Below are 18,318 nucleotides of genomic sequence, written 5' to 3' on the forward strand. Positions count from 1 at the left end.
TTGATGCTTGGCACCATGAAGAAAGCCTATGAGAGGCTATTGGTGAAGCCTAGTTGGAGTGTAACACCCCAGTGTATTGGAGATGTCAGTACCATGGGATGATCACCAAAAACAGCAGCCATAGTGGAGTAGATCAACCTGAGCCTAAAGTGCTACAGAGGACAGAGCTGGAGAAGTGATGCCAGCCCTTAGGATGAGTCCAAAAGATCAAGTGGAATCCCAGACACTGAAACAAGAAGCTGTAACATTGAAATTTCCTTGGAGACTCAAAGATGTTAAAAGATGCCAGAGCTATGGGATACATGCTGAGGAAAGCTGCTAACAGGGAGTGGAACCAGCCCAGGAGAAAGCAGTTTGTTGCAGTCAACAAAGATGAAAAAGGAATGGAGATCTGAAGACCGCTTTGACATCAGCCATGGAGATACAGAGTTTAGAGTTTGCCCAGCTGGTTTCCTGTCTTGCTTTGGGGATTACAGTTAATTAAGTTGAATGAATCTCAGAAGAACCCTTGAACTTTGAACTTTTAACATTGTTGAGACTGCTATAGACTATGTGGACTTTGAAAGTTGGACTAAGTGCATATACATTATGCTAGGTTTAAGTATGGCCCCCATAGACTCATGTTTTTGAACAAGTCTGAGGGCCAGGGAGTGGAATGTGATGGTTTGTATATTCTTGGACCAGGGAGTAGCACCATTTAGAAGTGTGGCCTTGTTGGAATAGGTGTGACCTAGTTGGAGTAGGTGTGTCACGGTGGGTGTGGGCTTAAGATTCTCACCCCAGTTGCCTGGAAGTCAGTCTTCCACTAGCAGACTTTGGATGAAGACATAGAACTTTCAGCTCTGCCTGCGCCATGACAGCCTGGATGCTGCCATGCTCCCACCTTGATGACAATGGACTGAACCTCTGAACCTGTAAGCTAGCCCCAGTTAAATGTTGTTTTTTTTTTTTTATAAGACTTGCCTTGGTCATGGTGTCTGTTCGCAGCAGTAAAACCCTAACTAAGACAGGTATGTTATGGCTTCATTGTCATTAAACTTGAAAAAGTCTTTAATGTCCTTATTTCTTCCTTGACCAAGGTATCATTGAGTAAAGTGTTGTTCAGCTTTCACGTGTATATGGGCTTTCTATTATTTATGTTGTTATTGAAGACCAGCCTTAGTCTGAGGTGATCTTATAGGATGCATGGGATTCTTTCAATATTTTTGTATCTATTGAGGCTTGTTTTGTGACCAATTGTATGGTCAGTTTTGGAGAAGGTACCATGAGATGCTAAGAAGAAGTTATATCCTTTTGTTTTAGGATAAAATGTTCTATAGATATCTGTTAAATCCGTTTGTTTCATAACTTCTGTTAGTTTCACTAGGTCTCTGTTTAGTTTCTGTTTCCAGGATCTGTCCATTGATGAGAATGGGGTGTTGAAGTCTTCCACTATTATTGTGTGAGGTGCAATGTATGATTTGAGCTTTACTATAGTTTCCTTAATGAATGTGAATGCCCTTGCATTTGGAGCATAGATATTCAGAATTGAGAGTTCATCTTGGTAGATTTTACCTTTGATGAGTATGAAGTGCCCCTCCTTGTCTTTTTTGATAACTTTGGGTTGGAAGTCAATTTTATTTGATATTAGAATGGCTACTCCAGCTTGTTTCTTGGAACCATTTGCTTGGAACATTGTTTTCCAGACTTTTACTCTAAGGTAGTGCCTGTCGTTGTCCCTGAGGATTGTTTCCTATATGCAGCAAAGTGTTGGGTCCTGTTTACATAAGCAGTTTGTTAGTCTGTATCTTTTCATTGGGAAATTGAGTCCATTGATATTAAGAGATATTAAGGAAAAGTAATTGTTGCTTCCTGTTATTTTTGTTGTTAGAGTTGGGATTCTGTTCTTGTGGCTATCTTCTTTTAGATTTGTTGAAAGATTACTTTCCTGCTTTTTCTAGCATGTTGTTCCCCTCCTTGTGTTGGAGTTTTCCCTTTTTATCCTTTGCAGGGCTGGACTTGTGGAAAGATATTGTATAAATTTGGTTTTGTCATGGGATACTTTGGTTTCTCCAACTATGGTAATAGAGAGTTTCGCTGGGTATAGTAGCCTGGGCTGGCATTTGTGTTCTCTTAGGGTCTGCATGACATCTGTCCAGGATCTTCTGGATTTCATAGTCTCTGCTGAGAAATCTGGTGTAATTCTAATAGGTCTGCCTTTATATGCTACTTGACCTTTTTCCTTTACTGTTTTTAATATTCTATCTTTATTTAGTGCATTTGGTGTTTTGATTATTATGTGTCAGGAGGAATTTCTTTTCTCTTCCAGTCTATTTGGAGTTCTGTAGGCTTCTTGTATGTTTATGGGCATCTCTTTCTTTAGGTTAGGGAAGTTTTCTTCTATAATTTTGTTGAAGATGTTTACTGACCCTTTAAGTTGAAAATCTTCATTCTCATCTATACCTATTATCCTTAGGTTTGGTCTTCTCATTGTGTGCAAGATTTCCTGGATGTTTTGAGTTAGGATCTTTTTGCATCTTGCATTTTCTTTGATTATTGTGTCCATGTTCTCTATGGAATCTTCTGTACCTGAGATTCTTTCTTCCATTTCTTGCATTCTGTTGGTGATGTTCGCATCTATGGCTCCTCATTTCTTTTCTAGGATTTTTATCTCCAGAGTTGCCTCCCTTTGTGATTTCTTTATTGTTTCTTTTTTTTTTTTTTTTACTTTCCCCCTGGATTTTTATTAATTGTTATTGTTACCATACTGTATACATTTTGTCGGCGGTACTGCGTTTCATTATGTAAGTATGTATGCTGCAGTGTATTTGTCGATTCTTCCATTGGTGGATGTGTGGATAGCGTCTGACTTTGTCTCTGTTTCACGACTTCTAACTATGCTGCATTGGACATTGTTGAGCGGGTGTCCTTCTCCAAGGGGTAGAGCTGGCAGGGGGGATTGTGGGTAACCCCTCTGGTTAAGCAGGTACATCTTCAGCGTGACTGAGGATGGCCGAGAGGCTGTGCGACGTCACAGACCCACCTTGGCAAGACTCTGAACTGCACTTCATTTGCCCTTTGCCGACTTGAAGGGTACGCCAGGTGGTGTCTCCTATGCATATTTTCTTCATTAACATCGGGAAGAAGCCGTTTCCATTTCTTTTCTTGTTAGTGACATTTGACCCTTTCAGCACTTTCTTAACGGGTTGTTAATTATTTCGTTGGTGGTTTATTCTGAGCCAAAAAAAGAAAAGGAAAGGAGAGGAGAGGAGAGGAGAGGAGAGGAGAGGAGAGGAGAGGAGAGGAGAGGAGAGGAGAGGAGAGGAGAGGAAAAAGAAAAAAGGAAAGCCCATCCATTCTACATATTTTTCTTAAGTGAAAATTGAGTGCTACAAAAAGAAAACGGAAAAAAAAAAGGTACACACTTCCATGCCAATACTCAATGCGGGCTTTTGTTGAAAATTTATTTTTTGATCGTAAAGGGAGGAAATTCTGTAACCGTGCACCAGCATGGTAGTAGGGGAGTTCTACTTCATTTATATTTTGTTCTCAAGGTTTATATCAGGTTCTAATGAAAATACAAAATGACTTGGCTATAATTACTGTGATATTGTCCCTTAATTAGCCAAACACAGTGCGTGTTCTGAGGTGGAGAATAGAGAACCCAAGGAACTGGTGCTCCTCCCGCTGCACCCTCTGCTCTGCCTGCAGCAGGCCTTGTGGGGTGGACCAGGGTCTACAGAGTGACTCATGCATTCCCAGGGCTTCCGAGGACCCTTCCCCATAATGGGGCCCCATTCATGAGTTTTCACCCAGCTGCTCTGAGTTGCACAAACAAAAGATTGTATAAGATCAGCCCACGGAGGGTAAATTTGGGGCCATTTTTGAAAAAAAAATACTCTTGCCAAGTTACATACTGACCTCAGGGTCTTTAAACCAGCCAAAAATGTTAAGTAAAAACTGAATTAAATCTATTATCACAAATGTGTGCCCTATAATCTGATGAGCCTTCCAGATGTCCAGGCTGAGACCATCTGCTGCTTGTCTGTGGGCACACACTCCAGAACATGCACAACACTGTGGGCAGCAGACTGACAGGGCGGAGCTGGCCGGCTCCAAGCAGTTCCTGTTCAGACATGAAGCAGGCACGGAAAAGAACAAGCAAGAGGGTTCTCTTTGGGATCATCTTTTTTCTTTCTGTTTAATGGATCAGTTGATTTCTTTTTGGAGGGGAATAACGTTCTCTAACACACAACAATGGAAAAGGTGCATCCCTTCAAAGGCACCAGAGCGATTTCAAATACGAATAGAAACCAAAGCTAACAACCAAACCCCGGTGGGGAGGGGCTGGTCTATGACTCAGGCTATCATATTTTGTGCATTATATTTTACCTCATATCACAAAGACCAGAAATGGACTCTCAGAAGGAGATGCATGTTTGAGAGGATTGTTTGGATATATTCTCAGGAACAAGACAAGGGAGGGAGGGAGAGAGGGAAGGAGGGGGAGAAGGAGAGAAGGAGAAAGAGATAAACACAGAAAGAGATGAAGACACTCAGAGAGATGGAGACACAGAAAGACACAAAGAGAAAGAGGCAGAGAGACACACAGAGAGAGGGTTGGACAGAGACAGTGACAACGGAGGCCTCTATCACACCTGCAGGAAGCTTGGACGTCAGCGTAGTGATTAATTCTGGGTATCGGTGTAGACAGGATCTGGTGCCTGTTGCTTGGTTACACCCTGGGATCTGCGTTGCTGTTTCAAAGATGTGATTAACACATGGACCAGTAGACACTCAGCAATGAAGGCTCTTCTACTTGGTGAGCGTGGCCCTTATAACATTAGCAGAAAGATTTAGGAACACAGCAAGGATTTCCAAAGATAGAATTCTTGGGATTACAACATAATCCTGTTGCCCTATGGGATTCAGACTCAAGACTCGTCAAGACTGTGGTATCAGCCATTCCCAGAGTTTTTAGCCTGGCTCCTAGCCTATAGATTTCAGAGTTTTCCAGGCCTCACAGTTACATGAACCGATTCCTTAGCACCGTCTGGTCTCCATCTCTCCTCATCCGCCATGCCTATGCTACCGTCTCCCCGTTGCTCTCTGGGATCAATGTGATGACTCTTCTGTTATGTTTTCCTAAACTCCACCCATCTGTTCCGCTCACATGCTCCTTCCCTTACACATCGTCTAAGGATGCTTTGGAGATATGATAGTGGGACGGAGCAGGGGCGAGAGGACCACAGGATGTGCGTAGCCCAAGACACTGGTTTTCAAACCCTTTCCAAAAAAGGCTTACTGATCTCTGTTATAGAGAACAGCCATAATGTAGGATCTGTTATTACTCCTGCATTACTTTTTGGCCATGGAACACGGTCAGCTGGTAGGTTATGCAGTCTTAGGTGGCATGTCCATCTGTCAAGTATGTCTACCTCTCTGAGCTTTTGATTTGGTTCCTCTAACATCTGGTACCCTGATATGCGCTATTATTCTCAGCAAATTTGCTAGGGTTATCCATGAGACCAGTGAATTTTGAGTCAAAGCGAGAGACTAGGAGTTGGATTCCTGACAGACAGATAGGGATGGGGGACACAGATAAATCATAAAGGCTGTACCAGACATGATGGCACACTTGAGAGGCAGAGGCAGGAAGATCTCTGTGAGTCTGAGGCTAGCCTAGTCTACATAGTAAGTTCTAGGGCAGCCCAGAACTAGGCTATGAAGAGAGACCTAGTCTCAACCAAAGCAAATAATTAATAATAATAATAATAATAATAATGGCAAATTTCTGGCTACATCCTCACCCTCCTGATCTGAAACAGAGGTCTGGCAGAGCTGCCTCCTGCCAGTAGCCCTCAACTCCTTCAACTGACCAATCCAGGCCATCCAGATAAGATTAAGATCTGAGCTGGACATGTTCACCAAAAGTTGTGGGACCGTTATTTTTCCTTTCTTTGCTAAGATAACCAGTCCAAAGCTAGGGGAGGGGCCTCATCCAAAGCCACTAAAACCAAGTAAATGCCCCCACTCCTCCTATGGGGTCAGACTTTGCCTTCCCAAGCCCCACCCCTGCCTTGCCTATGTTGTCTGTGTTCCCTGCTGTGTACCCCTTTACTGTCGATAAAGTTATTTTTTTCATCTGCTCATTCTGCAGCTGCGCCTGAGACTTCCCCAGTACTAGCTATGCTAGACATCTTTTTACCTGCCTTTTTTTTCCCTTGCACAGACAGTTTATATCAATTAACCCCCTGCCTCCTAGCCCTGCTGTCTGCACCCCTTTGATTCAGTATCTTCAGAGTACAGCAGGCTTCTGTGAGTTTGAGGCTTGACCCATTGTCCAGTTCTGTGGCTTCTTCAGTGAACAGTTCCCTCGCTTTCCTCAGCAGGCTTAGCATTTCTCTACACTGGGCTAGGTAGTGTCTATACTGTGATATGATTTTGATCTGAGAGCCAGGCTAGGAGATAGGATAATTCCCTGAGAGAGCTGGAAATGACTGTAGCCATAGTAGCCATAATAGCCACAGTTATACTTCTTCCCATAGTTCCTTCCTTGCAAGTGTTGCCTGGCTGCAAGGGGAGATGGGAAGTGTTGTTTGTTTGTTTGTTTGTTTGTTTAACAGTTTTATCATTCTAAACTCTAAAGGGATATAGAAAAATGTGGGGCAGGAACGTAGTTTTTTTTCATATTTGTTTTCGTCAGAGGAGGGTTTTTGTTGGAAGTGGGTAGTTCTTGAGCCATTGAGGAGGGGGCCCTTTGGTCACTTTGTAGAGAGAGCCATTGGGAGTGTCTAGGTGGAATGATCTGTTTGGGTATGGAGGGAAGCTCTGTAAGTAGAACACAGAGTAAGAAGATAAGTTTGACAATTAATAAAGAGGAAAGAAATGATGAACGGTAGGAGCCAGAGTGAAAGAGAACCGGAAACCCAGATATAGGAGGAGGCTTGTGGTTGAATGTTTATCTGGTCCTGTGCCTAGGGCCCTATCTCAAGCAAGCTAGGATTTGTTGGTGTGGAAGAGTCATCATTTGCAGAGGAAAGCACACACCCTATCCTCCGCCAGAGTGAGGCTGAGGCCCTTTTGATTTTGGAGTATTGCTGCAGTCAAGGAATTGAGCTGGTCAGGAAGGATGCTAAGCTGACCTTGGCTTTCTCTAAGGCTTCTTGAGAGCTAGTCAGAGAGGGCAGCTGATGCTCCGGTCCAGCTGTTTTCGTTCTGAGTCTAAAACAAAGAGCGGCAAAAAGAGGCCCAAGCTGGATGGCCCACAGGTCACTGATTCTGCTTTTAGAAATCACCTGAATGGCTTTTAGAGGTTTGGGGGTGCTGTACTCTCAGTAGCTGTTTCAAGCTGACACATGGTTGATGAGGTGGTTAGCAGTCAGATTGCCTCAGAAGAGCCTCAGAAGAGGGTCCATCCAAGGGGCTGTGATAAAACTTAACAGCGGCCCAAGGTCCAGAACCTACCACGGACAACTGCGATCGCCAGTGTCAGCCAGCTGATAGGTGGTCTAACGGGAAAATGTAATTTCTGAGGCTGATCCCTAGGTCCTCTCTTCACACAGTTAGCTAGCTGAGCCCCAAGGAAACAAACTCTGGAATGGAGGTTTACTGTGAAGGCTGAAGAGAGCCAGCACTTCTAAAGAGGCAGCCAGGCTGCTCCAGTCTGCAGTCCAATTCCCAACAATGGTTCAGTAGTAGCTGTGAATGGAAGTCCAAGGATCTAGCAGTTACTCAGTCCCACATGGCAAGCAGGCGAAGGAGCGAGAGCCTTCTTTATTGTTTCTACTTCCATTTTTATATCCTGAATGATTTTGTTCAATTCCTTCACCTGTTTGTTTGTATTTTCCTGTAATTCTTTAAGGGATTTTTGTGTTTCCTCTTTAAGGACTTCTACTTATTTAGCTGTGTTCACCTGTATTTCTTTAAGGGAGTTAAGTTATTAATGCCCTTCTTAAAATCCTCTACCAGCATCATGAGATATGATTTTAAATCCGAATCTTGCTTTTTCTGGTGTATTGGGGTATCCAGGACTCGCTGTGGTGGGAGACCTGGGTTCTAATGATGCCAAATAGTCTTAGTTTCTGTTGGTAAGATGTTTGTCTTTCGCCATCTGGCAATCTCTGGTGTTAGATGTTCTTGTTTTCTCTGGCTGGATCTTGTTCCTCCTGTGAGTCTGTAAGCCTGTGTCAGCACTCCTGGGAGACTACCTCTCTCCTGGAAAGACCAGTGCACAAAGGATTAAGGATCAACTCCACCTCATGGCTGCAGATGTAGCCCCATAGGACTGAGAAGCTCTGTTGCTTCTGCGGCCCATGCTCTCCTTTGCCTTGTCTCACTATTCTTAAAGTACTAATTAATTAGAGGGAAGAAATTTACCATTTCTGTGCGAAAAGTCATCTCCCGTTCCAAAGATGAAAGGTGAGAAAAATGATGGTCATTTTCAAAAAGTGTTATTAAGTGTAACCTAGGGGGAAATAAACATATTATAGCAAGAATAGGCTTCAAAACCAGCACTAAATCACTTTTAGCATTGAGAAAGACACAAAAATGAAAACAACTTTTGTAATAAATGTTGAGATAATTTTACAATTTACTTATGAACTTGTATATGCTCAAGAGAGCATTTATCATTCAGCATAGCCCACCCTCCAAAATATTTAACTCCATCCTTTGGTGGTTTGTTTTTGTTTGTTTTAAAGATTTCTTTTATGTATGAGAGTATACTGTCACTGTCTTCTTCAGACATGTTAGAAGACAGCATCAGATTTCATTACAGATGGTCATGGGCCACCATATGGTTGCTGGGGATTGAACTCAGGACCTCTGGAAGAACAGCCAATGCTCTTAACCACTGAGCCATCTCTGCAGCCTCCTCTCCATTCTCATATGTTCTTGCATATCTAAAGCTTCTGTACATCCTCCATTCTTTTTCCACTCCAAGCTCTTTAGCAATACAGGAAGGACTGTGTGTTTCTTTTGTGTTGCAGGAATGAGTGCAATATACCAGGTTTGGAAAATACTTTTGTAAATATTGAAAAGCACTTTAAATGTAATCTACTTAAAAATCACTTTCGAATATGGTAATCTTAAAAGAAGAATAAGCTCATATAAAGAATAACCTTTTAATTCTCCCACAGGCCTGTTTGTGAAGGTATATTAGCAGTGAAACTCAGTGGCTGTTGTTGGTACACAAAAGGGTGTGAGGGTGAACTAGTCATGGTTAGGAAATGCTCTGCCCTTGGTTATAAAACACTTCCCAACAAAATTAAAACCCCAAGTCCATATGTCAGTGCTTCTCTCCTGAATATGCATGTAAATCCAACAGTGTGAAGGAGTGGCTCTTCCTGGTCCAGCCTCAGTACCCACATCAAAATCGCTCCACAGAGCAGATCACAGAGCAGCACAGCCCAGGAAACATGGGATAGACCCAAGACTTCTTACAAGCACAAAACCCGAGGTCGGGCAGCAATGAAAGTACCCCAGGTAAAGTTACGACTTTGTGCACATGATTTAAAAAGAAACATTTTTTATAAAATTGAGAGCCAGTGAATGCCCACTGATGGGCTCAAAGCATTTCTGCCATACCACTGCAGAAAGGCTTCTCCTTATTTTGAGGCAGGTCTCACTATATAGCCTTGGCTGGCCTCAAACTCAACAACCCTTTCACCTTGGCTTCTAAGTTCTGAAATTACAATTTCCAGTTCAAAAAAAAATTATCTTCCTTTTCATGACTTAGTTAGTGAGTATTCCTAAGACTTTACCTCTAAACTCATGTCAATAATAATGTACAGGTACTACAAGGTAATGAAGGCTTTAGGTGAGGCAAACTGAAAAGCCTTGTGAGAATGGGAAATATTTGCAGAAACACAGTAGTGAGTCTTCAGAAAAGCAAAAACATCTTAATTTGAGGGACTGGAGAGATGGCTCTGCAGTTACGATGACCCAGCATCTACACTGCAGCTCCAGGGAGTCTGACACCCTCATCAGGTTTCCATGAGCATACACATGGTGCACAAACAAGCAAACATGCAGACAAAACACCTATACACATACAGTATTTTAATTCATTGGTTACTATCCTCTGGGACATCTGCACTGTAAATGCTGTGCACACATACTTTGTACAGAAGTAATGTATAGGTATAAAGTGGCATGGGTGTTCATGTTGCAAAAAATCTAGGCAGGAAGGTTTGTTTGGCTATTGACAAAGAGTAGTGGAAAGCTTTAACCTATATATTTCTATGTATTTCAAGTCGAGACAAAAAACCTTACCAGTGCAAAATCCCCACAAAGATAGCTGGAAGAGAAGAGAAAAAAAGGAAGTAATTAAAAACTGCTTTGTTATTTAATGCCTTTAATATAAGCACGTCAAATGAACTGCACACCTAGAGTAAGAGCTTACTAAGCTAGATGGCCAGCTGCTTCTGTCTACCTGGACCAGAACAACAGCCGAGAAGGATGTGAATCAGATGGAGCCATGTATATCTGCAGGTGGGAAGGACCCAGGTACTTTAGACACTCTCTTAGACCATTTTGAGAATAGAGATGGCTTGATAGTATTGTAATCTTTCAGTACGATTCCCTGTTGTTTCCTATTCTCTCTTTCCTTTATATAAAAAAAATTTTTAAAGCACATATACTATGCCCAGGTACGATTCTTTCAGAAAAGACTCTGGCTTATAGAAACCAGCCTAGAACACTGTCCCTTGCACACATCAGAATACCGTAAAGTGCAGGAAATCACTTATTTAGCCACATACTTGCAAGTTAAGTTGTGCTTTCCAGGTCCTGAGGAACTGCCAGCTACTGTATCTAGGTCCCCTGGATCTAGGCAACCCAAGGGCCAAAATGAGTCCCTGGTGTGAGGCTCCCAGGGAATGAGGACCAGGTGGTCCAATTTTCCTGTTGTTCTGGGTGTGCAGCTCCCTGCAGAACTACAAACATAGTGACCAGGAGGCTGTCTGTTTGCAAGGACATCTTGGAGCTGACAGCAAGGATGGGGCTGGGGACAGACCAAACTAAATGCTGCCAAGTCCTGCTGCTTACAGAGACCCATTGGCTCTTCCTGAATGAGTGCCCTTTCGTCGCAAAAGCTTTCACTAATTTCCAAACTTTGAAGAAGTTGATTTTGATAATATCTCCTGTCCTTGCTGTCATGGAAGGGTTACCTCACTCAGTTACTGCAGAACTCCCACAGAGACTTTGTAGTAGGACTCAAAGTCTTATCCTATGGCTGCCCCAAGATCACTTGACAAGATACTTCAATACAACCTTCCTAAAATACCTTTTAAAAAAGCTATTCATCTGGGCTAACAGAACAAATGCAAAACAACCCAATGCAGAAACATAAAATTGTCATGTTGAAATGCCTAACACAACTCCTCTTTGCCTATATAACTGGGATATGCTGGGCTCATCTTGAATTCCTCTCAGATTTGCTTAAATCAGCATGGGCAAAGTATAACCTATGATCTGTTTTTTTGTAATATCCTCAAGCTAAAAATGTTCTTTATATTTTCGAAAGGTTATAAAAACAATGATCAATAGAGACTACGCCATCCCTCACAGAAACCAAACGCAAATATCCTCTGCACCACTCTGAAATGAAACCCTCAACTGGACAAAACTGTTCTGAGATGAAGTTTACACAATAATGGCAGAGGTTGTTCTATTTGACTATATTTATTTCTTCTTCCCCAGTCTTGATATATACTGGGAAATATTTAAAACTACATTTTAAAATAAAAAGATGGAGGAAACGGCTTCAGGGTATGACAGAGTTTGCTCTGCAAGCATGAGGACCTAAGTTCAGTTCCCCTGGACCCACGTGATAAAGCCAGGTGTGGCTACATATTATATAAACCAAGTTTAGGAGGCCATGAAAGGTCGCTGGTCAGTTAACCTAGACTGAATGATTATATTTCGTTGGGGAACCTATCTCAATCAAGTGAGATAGTGACAGAAAATCACATATCCTGCTCTGGCTTCTGTACATGTGTACAGAGTAGTGTGCACACCCCATATTCACGTGCATGAGCAAGTGCACACGCACACACAGCCAAATCTGTGATCAATCCATCTATCATTCCAAAGATTCTCACAAACTGTTGCTATCTCTCATCACCTTCTGGACCACCTCCCACCAAAGGTCTATTTATGTATAGCTCAGCTTGCCTTTCCCACTTGTCTATTCAAGTTAACCTTAAAAAGTTTCCCACTTTTAAGTATCTGTAATCTTCCTTTTTCCTTTCTGTTTAGTGGTGCTTAGCTTGGGAATCTCTCCTTGCAGTCCAATGCTTCTACTTTCACTTAGAAGTGAATGATGCTCAATCCATAATCCCCATTCCCTTCCGCCTCTGCTGCTGCTCCTCAGTCTCACTGGCTGCCCTCTTGATCAGTGTCCTCTACCCACTCCTGTGCCACTATCATTGAGAGCGTGGAGCCTGCTCCTAGTAAGAATTATCCATCTATTCTTTCTCAGTCCACCTCCAGTCCACAGTAGACAGTTCAACCCTCACACTCTCAAACGCACACTCTGATCAAGCAGCCTTCCAAGGTTGAAAGACTCATTCATTGCCAACATCACATAGCTACCAAGTGCCATGGACGGTTCTCATTAACATGAACAAATCATGTCTTAAATATATATAATGCTATTTTTATATAAAGTGCACATTTTATGTTATAGTAGCTCATTAAAAAGTTTCAAAGAGAACAGCCTTCCCAGGGAATAGCACACCACCTGGTTATCTGGTATCAAATGGTTAGCTCTGAAAACATATGCATCCAAGTAACATTATATGGACTGAGAAGGTTGTATTTATCGAGTTAGGTATCAGTGTGTGTGTAACATTTAAAGAAAAAAAACCATGAATTTGAAGGAGAGTAAGGGAAATGCATGAAAGGGTGAGGGAAGAAGAAGGGGAGGATAGAAATGATGTGATTTTATTAAAATCTGGGATTAAAAAGTAATTTAAAAAGAAAGAAAAGAATCTATGCCTTCACACGGAATGAGTTCAAATCCCTCACACCCCGTTCTGAGCTGGACTGCTCCCCACAGCCTCCTCCTACTACTAGACTTTGTTCTCACACCATGCTGTCTTACTGTTAGGACCTGGATCCTGCCCTTCTGTAAGCATCACACACACATCCCCCACTTATCACATCCAAATACTAGCCCTTCCCTAAAACTCAGGTTCTATCCTTTTCTAAAAGTCCTCTCTGATACAGCATCTTACATCCACTCTCTCCTGAACATTCACTCAGTAACGTGAGCTATTATTTCACTAGCCGCTCAGGGGTAACTCCCGCGTGTAACTCTTGGAACACTGGAACTTGGACTTGGGAAAACCACCCATGTTGATTGTGGACTTGGCATGGGTCTGCTTGCATAAACATCAGATGGAAATATAAATATGACTTTCAAATCTTCCTTAATTACTGCTGTTAGCACTTCAATGTGGCAACTCATCTTATTTTTACATCAGCATTCAAATAGGTCAGGATGGGAGGAGGTGACAACAACTTAAATTGAAGCGTTTATATCAGCAGCTAGGCTCAAATACCAGACAACAGCAATATTTGAGTTATAGCAGAAAGCTACCAAAACTTAGAGGAATAAATGGAAGAAGTGCAAACCCCCCACCCGCACCCCGAGTTGCTCAGCAGGATGGAAATAAGCGTCTGTCAGCAGGTTTAACATATCTACCCTCCTCCTTCCTCCACTATTGGTGATCTCAGCTAAGGACCTTTTATTTCAAAAAACAAAGAAACATAATTCCATCTGGAAGGTAGACAACCTCTTCTACGCTCTGATTAGGATAACATTTTGTTGGTGTGTAGGTGACCACTAAGTTGGAAAATCTCGCAAAAAAAAAAAAAAAAAAAAAGTTTTAAAACAAGAACTAGAAGTCTGAGAATTCCTGGCATGCAATTCTCAGATCTCACCACCAACTCATCCAACAATCCAAACACTAGTGTCTCCAAGACCCAAACAAACCCTTCAAGTCTCTACGCTGGGAGAAAAACCCTGCACAGCCTCGGCTGGAACACTGAGCAGACTCACCTAGGCCAAAGAGGGTTCTGTGGGAGAACCGATGCATCTGCAGTGCCTGCACCTTTTCGCGAAAGTGGTCCAGGAGATTAAAGAGGAAGTGGAAGCGGTTAAGAAGAAGGAGCTTGGCAACCTCTTCCAGCTGAAAGTAATTTTGTGCGTTCAGACTTTGGATCCTCCGCGCCGCGTAGTTGCGGGCGCCCGAGGGCAGTTTCCTGCCGCCTAGGAGGAAATGCTGCAGCAACGACCACTTCGTTCTCTCCTGGGGCGCGCTTCGCTCCTGCTGGGGCTCCATGGTCGCTGCACTCCACCTCCTCCTCGCCTGCCCCGTGCAGGAAGACTGTGGCCTGTCTGAGCTCCCTTCCCTGAGCTTACTCCTTGTCGGCCCCACCATCTTCTCATAGCCCGTGATCAGGTGGATGGAGCTGGATCACCGCTGGGCAATGTCCGGGGGCCGGACACACCACCAGGCAGCCTCAACGACCAGCCACCGTTGCGGGCAGCCTCGTCGTCATGGCGACCGTGAAACAAGGATGGCGAGCGTGCGGTCTAGGCAATCTTGCGCTGTCCACGTGCAGCCCAGCCCGCGCGCCCCTGAGCAGGACTTGTAAGAGGTGTGGCCTTTCCCAGGGTCTGGGCGTTGGGGTTCGCCTAGGTTTTCCCCTACAGGACAGTCTTTGGTTCATTAAGTAACACTGTTCTAACAAAATCACTCAGTTTCTGGCCAGAAGGACGGTTGAGCTCAGAGTGTTCAACAACTCCTAAACAAGAAGCCGCCCTGAACCAAAGAAAGCCAGTCCTGACCTTGCATTCTCTATAGAGGACTATAAAGACCACCACCACGTTCCAGGTCTTATGTCAGTCTGTTTGGCTGCAGTAAACCCCATTTTGGTTTAGGACTTCTTGAACTCCCTAATTCCCACAATCGCCTTGCCTACCTTTATGACTTTAATTTCCACTTCTCTGAACACAGATCTTCCTGTTGTTGCTAGTGAGACCCACATCAGGAACGCCCCCCCTCCCCACTTCCCTGCCCTTCCCTTTCTCCCTCACCCTCCACAAATCCATGCATCCCCATGGTTTGCCCAGCCGTTTCTTCTGCCTTCTACTCCTGGCCCCTTTTTCTAGTCCACATTATTTGAGAGCTCACTGGAAGTTCTATTCATCTGCTCCCTAATCTAAATAAACACATGTGAAACAAGTAAGTGCTGTTGCTATCAATTTGTTGTTTTGTAAGATTTTTCTCAAGCTGCATTTCTGCATTCCTGGCACTGTTTGCTGTTTAAGATGTTTTATTCTTCAGTGCAGACGAAACAGAAGACCACAAATAGGGTGCTTTGCTCACATTTGAACAGGTTGTACATTTTGTTTGCCCATCTTTGAGTTTAAAATACATGGTATTGGTGTTTGGCAAACACACACACACACACACACAAACACAATGTACAATTGAGACATCTTAACTCTGTAGTCCAGATCTCAAACTCCTTCCTTTCTCAGCCTCTCTATCCTAGGATTATAATTTTTGGCACCATATTCCTCTGGCAGAACTCTATTCTTAAATGAATACACAATGTCTAAATGGAAATCTTATCTTTAATGTAAGCATTTTAATTCTGTATTTTGTAGCAATCAAGGAAGCATGGGGATTACTGCCACACCCACTCCAGTGAAGTCTGTGTGGCAAGCCCAAAAGCTTGGACGCAGCCCTGGGGTAAAAAGTTTCACAGAAACTTAGTCTCCTGGAGTCTTGGCATCCCATAGCATGAATGCTCCAAACTTGTCCTTGCATGGACAGTGCACTTTCTTTCAGTATTGTTTTATTATAGGTGCCTCCAAGCAATGATTTGTCAAATACCTAAGTTAGATTGAACTTTGCCTCCTGGCCTTCACCAATGTCCTAGGCAGCCCTTGAGCCTACCCTGGGCTTGGAATTTTGTAAGAATGTTACCTATTCTGATGAATTGCCTCTAGTATTGAAAGAAAGATAGTGGAAGAAATCAGGTATTACTATCTACTACATAGAGTTAGAAATTTCAGGGCAAGCTTAGCAAAGTAAGTTTAGAATTCTTGTTATAGTTATGTATGGCAGACTACATTACTTAATAGAAGAAAGTCCCCCACAAAATCACTTAGAATAACAGCCGAGTCACTCCTGTGTACAGGAATTTACAATGGTTTAGGGAGAAGATGGGGTTGTGGTTTAAGGAGGAACTAGAGTATTGCATTATTCATGAGAAGGTTAGCTAGAGCAGAACTCCCTACACATACTTTCACTAGCCCAGAGGAATAGCATAGTTAGGTATTTACTAAGAACTTGCTGGTGGTGGATTAAACAATGAATCAGAATTAGAACTATGGCTTGGGTGTGAAAGCCCTTGCCCCAGGAGCTTAACGACCTCACACCTGGCTTCTAAGAATATAGCTGACCTTAGATAGAGCTGACTTTGTCTCAGTTGTTGCATTGCCTAGTTCCTGCAAGTCTTTATGTATGTATCCTTCTGTTTTGTAAAGTCATTAAGCATCAGGTAACCTCAATGTACCTTGGCTGATGTGTCACCCAACTTCTTCTGTAATATAAGTCTGATGCTCACTTTCAGAAATTACATTCAGATCAACACTCCCTTGTGTTCGACTCTGTCACCCTGCCAACTCCTTGCCTACCTGGGTACCAGGACCCTGATTATCCCGCGGGTTGAGGGGCTGACTGAGTCCAGTCTGTAGCAATTACCTCTTCCTTTCTTGTTAACTTTTCCCTGTACTTTCTTTCCCTTGTCCGTGAAGCATATAGGGACCTATGGCCCATCCTTAAAAGTAAAATCTAGTCCCTCTCACCCTTTAAAAATACTTTTATGTGGATATTCATTGTGCTATTAATTGTTATCAATAAAATATTAGAAATAGTCTCAACATCAAGTACTAAGTTCTAGAATTACTCATGGCATGCAGCATCGGGGCCATTAATTCATTTTTGAGTGAATAGTTAGTGATAATAGAAAATATTTCCTATTAGTGCTAAAGGAAAAATAAACATGATGTGTTTCCTAAATCTAGTCCAATATATAGTGGTATATGAGGTTTTAATGTCAACTCATCACCTGAGTAGGGAACCCCGAGGAGCTGTCCTGAAATTAGTCCCAAAACTCTTCAATTTAGCTTCAGGAAAATCCTTAGAACAAGGCAGAAATCAGCCACATTCTTTGCTAAAATACCACAAGAATAGACTTAACATCTAAGTTGCTAATATTGTTCCCCTCTGAAATCTCTTGAACATATTGCTCCCCTCTGAAATCTCTTGAACTGGGCTGCCACAGTCCATACTGTTCCTAGTACTACTGTCTACCAAGTTTCTATGAGGATGGCCTGCCAACCTCATGGATTTGAACTGCTTTCCTAGTTCAAAGCCCCCAAATCATGCACATATCTCCCAAACCCAGCATGGTCAGTCCTGACATTGCAATAGCCTGAAGTAGTGATAGCAGAGTCCATGGCCGTCATGGTGGGGAAAACATGGCAGCCGGCAGGCAGGCATCTACTGGAGCAGTAGCTAAGGGCTTACACACCGAGAAAATAGCCACAAGGCAGAGATGGAACCAAGCACTTAAACATCTGAGCCTGTGGGGGACATTCTTATTCAAACACATCTCTGATTGAGAAGATTATCTCTCTTACCTAAAGGTACTTTATCCAGCTATATATCTAAAATTTGCCTATGTACCACCCTTTTTGATTCAATCAGTTTTTAAATGTTTTGTGAAATTATAATATAATCATATTTCCCCTTCCCTCCAAACCCTCTCAATACCCCTCCTTGCTCTCTTCAAAATGCATGGCCTCAGAGCTGGAGAGATGGCTCAGAAGATTAAGAGCATTTGTTGTTCTTGCAGAGTACCTGGGTCCAGTTCCCAATAACCATATGATGGTTCTCCGCTATCTGTAACTCTAGTTCCAGAGAACATGACACATAAATCAATAATCTTTTAAAAAAGAAAAATAAATTCACGGTCTCTTTTTTCACTAACTTTTGTTATATACATACATATATACATATACATATATACATACATACATGTACATATATAGTACTATATATATATATTCTTAAATACAACCTTCTCAGTCTATGTATGCTACTTGTATGTATGCTTTCAGGGCTGACAGTTTGGCATTGGTGTGCCCTCTCCTGTAGAAGACTATTCCTCCACTTTCTGCATTCCTTAGTTGCCTGCAGTTCTTTAAGTAGGGTTGCAATCTCTTGGGCTTGCCCTGTCCACTTTGCCATG

At 42.7% G+C, this 18,318-nt stretch overlaps 1 protein-coding gene across 1 annotated transcript in view; it reads right to left on the minus strand.

The window, feature by feature from the left end:
- Window positions 1-14,551, minus strand: part of Dpy19l2 (dpy-19 like 2) — a 159,851-nt gene extending 145,300 nt beyond the window's left edge. Inside the window, exons 1-3 of the mRNA XM_021171758.2 lie at window positions 14,048-14,551; window positions 10,255-10,279; window positions 8,359-8,446 (exon numbers count right to left, since the gene is read on the minus strand). Of these exons, the coding sequence (XP_021027417.1) occupies window positions 8,359-8,446; window positions 10,255-10,279; window positions 14,048-14,429 (495 nt within the window). The 5' untranslated portion in view covers window positions 14,430-14,551. The remainder of the gene's footprint in view (window positions 1-8,358; window positions 8,447-10,254; window positions 10,280-14,047) is intronic.
- Between the last annotated feature and the right edge of the window lie 3,767 nt (window positions 14,552-18,318).

Source organism: Mus caroli, unplaced genomic scaffold (assembly GCF_978045245.1).
Source record: "Mus caroli unplaced genomic scaffold, Mus_caroli_1 scaffold_11, whole genome shotgun sequence".
In the NCBI taxonomy this organism is placed as follows: Eukaryota; Metazoa; Chordata; class Mammalia; order Rodentia; family Muridae; genus Mus; species Mus caroli.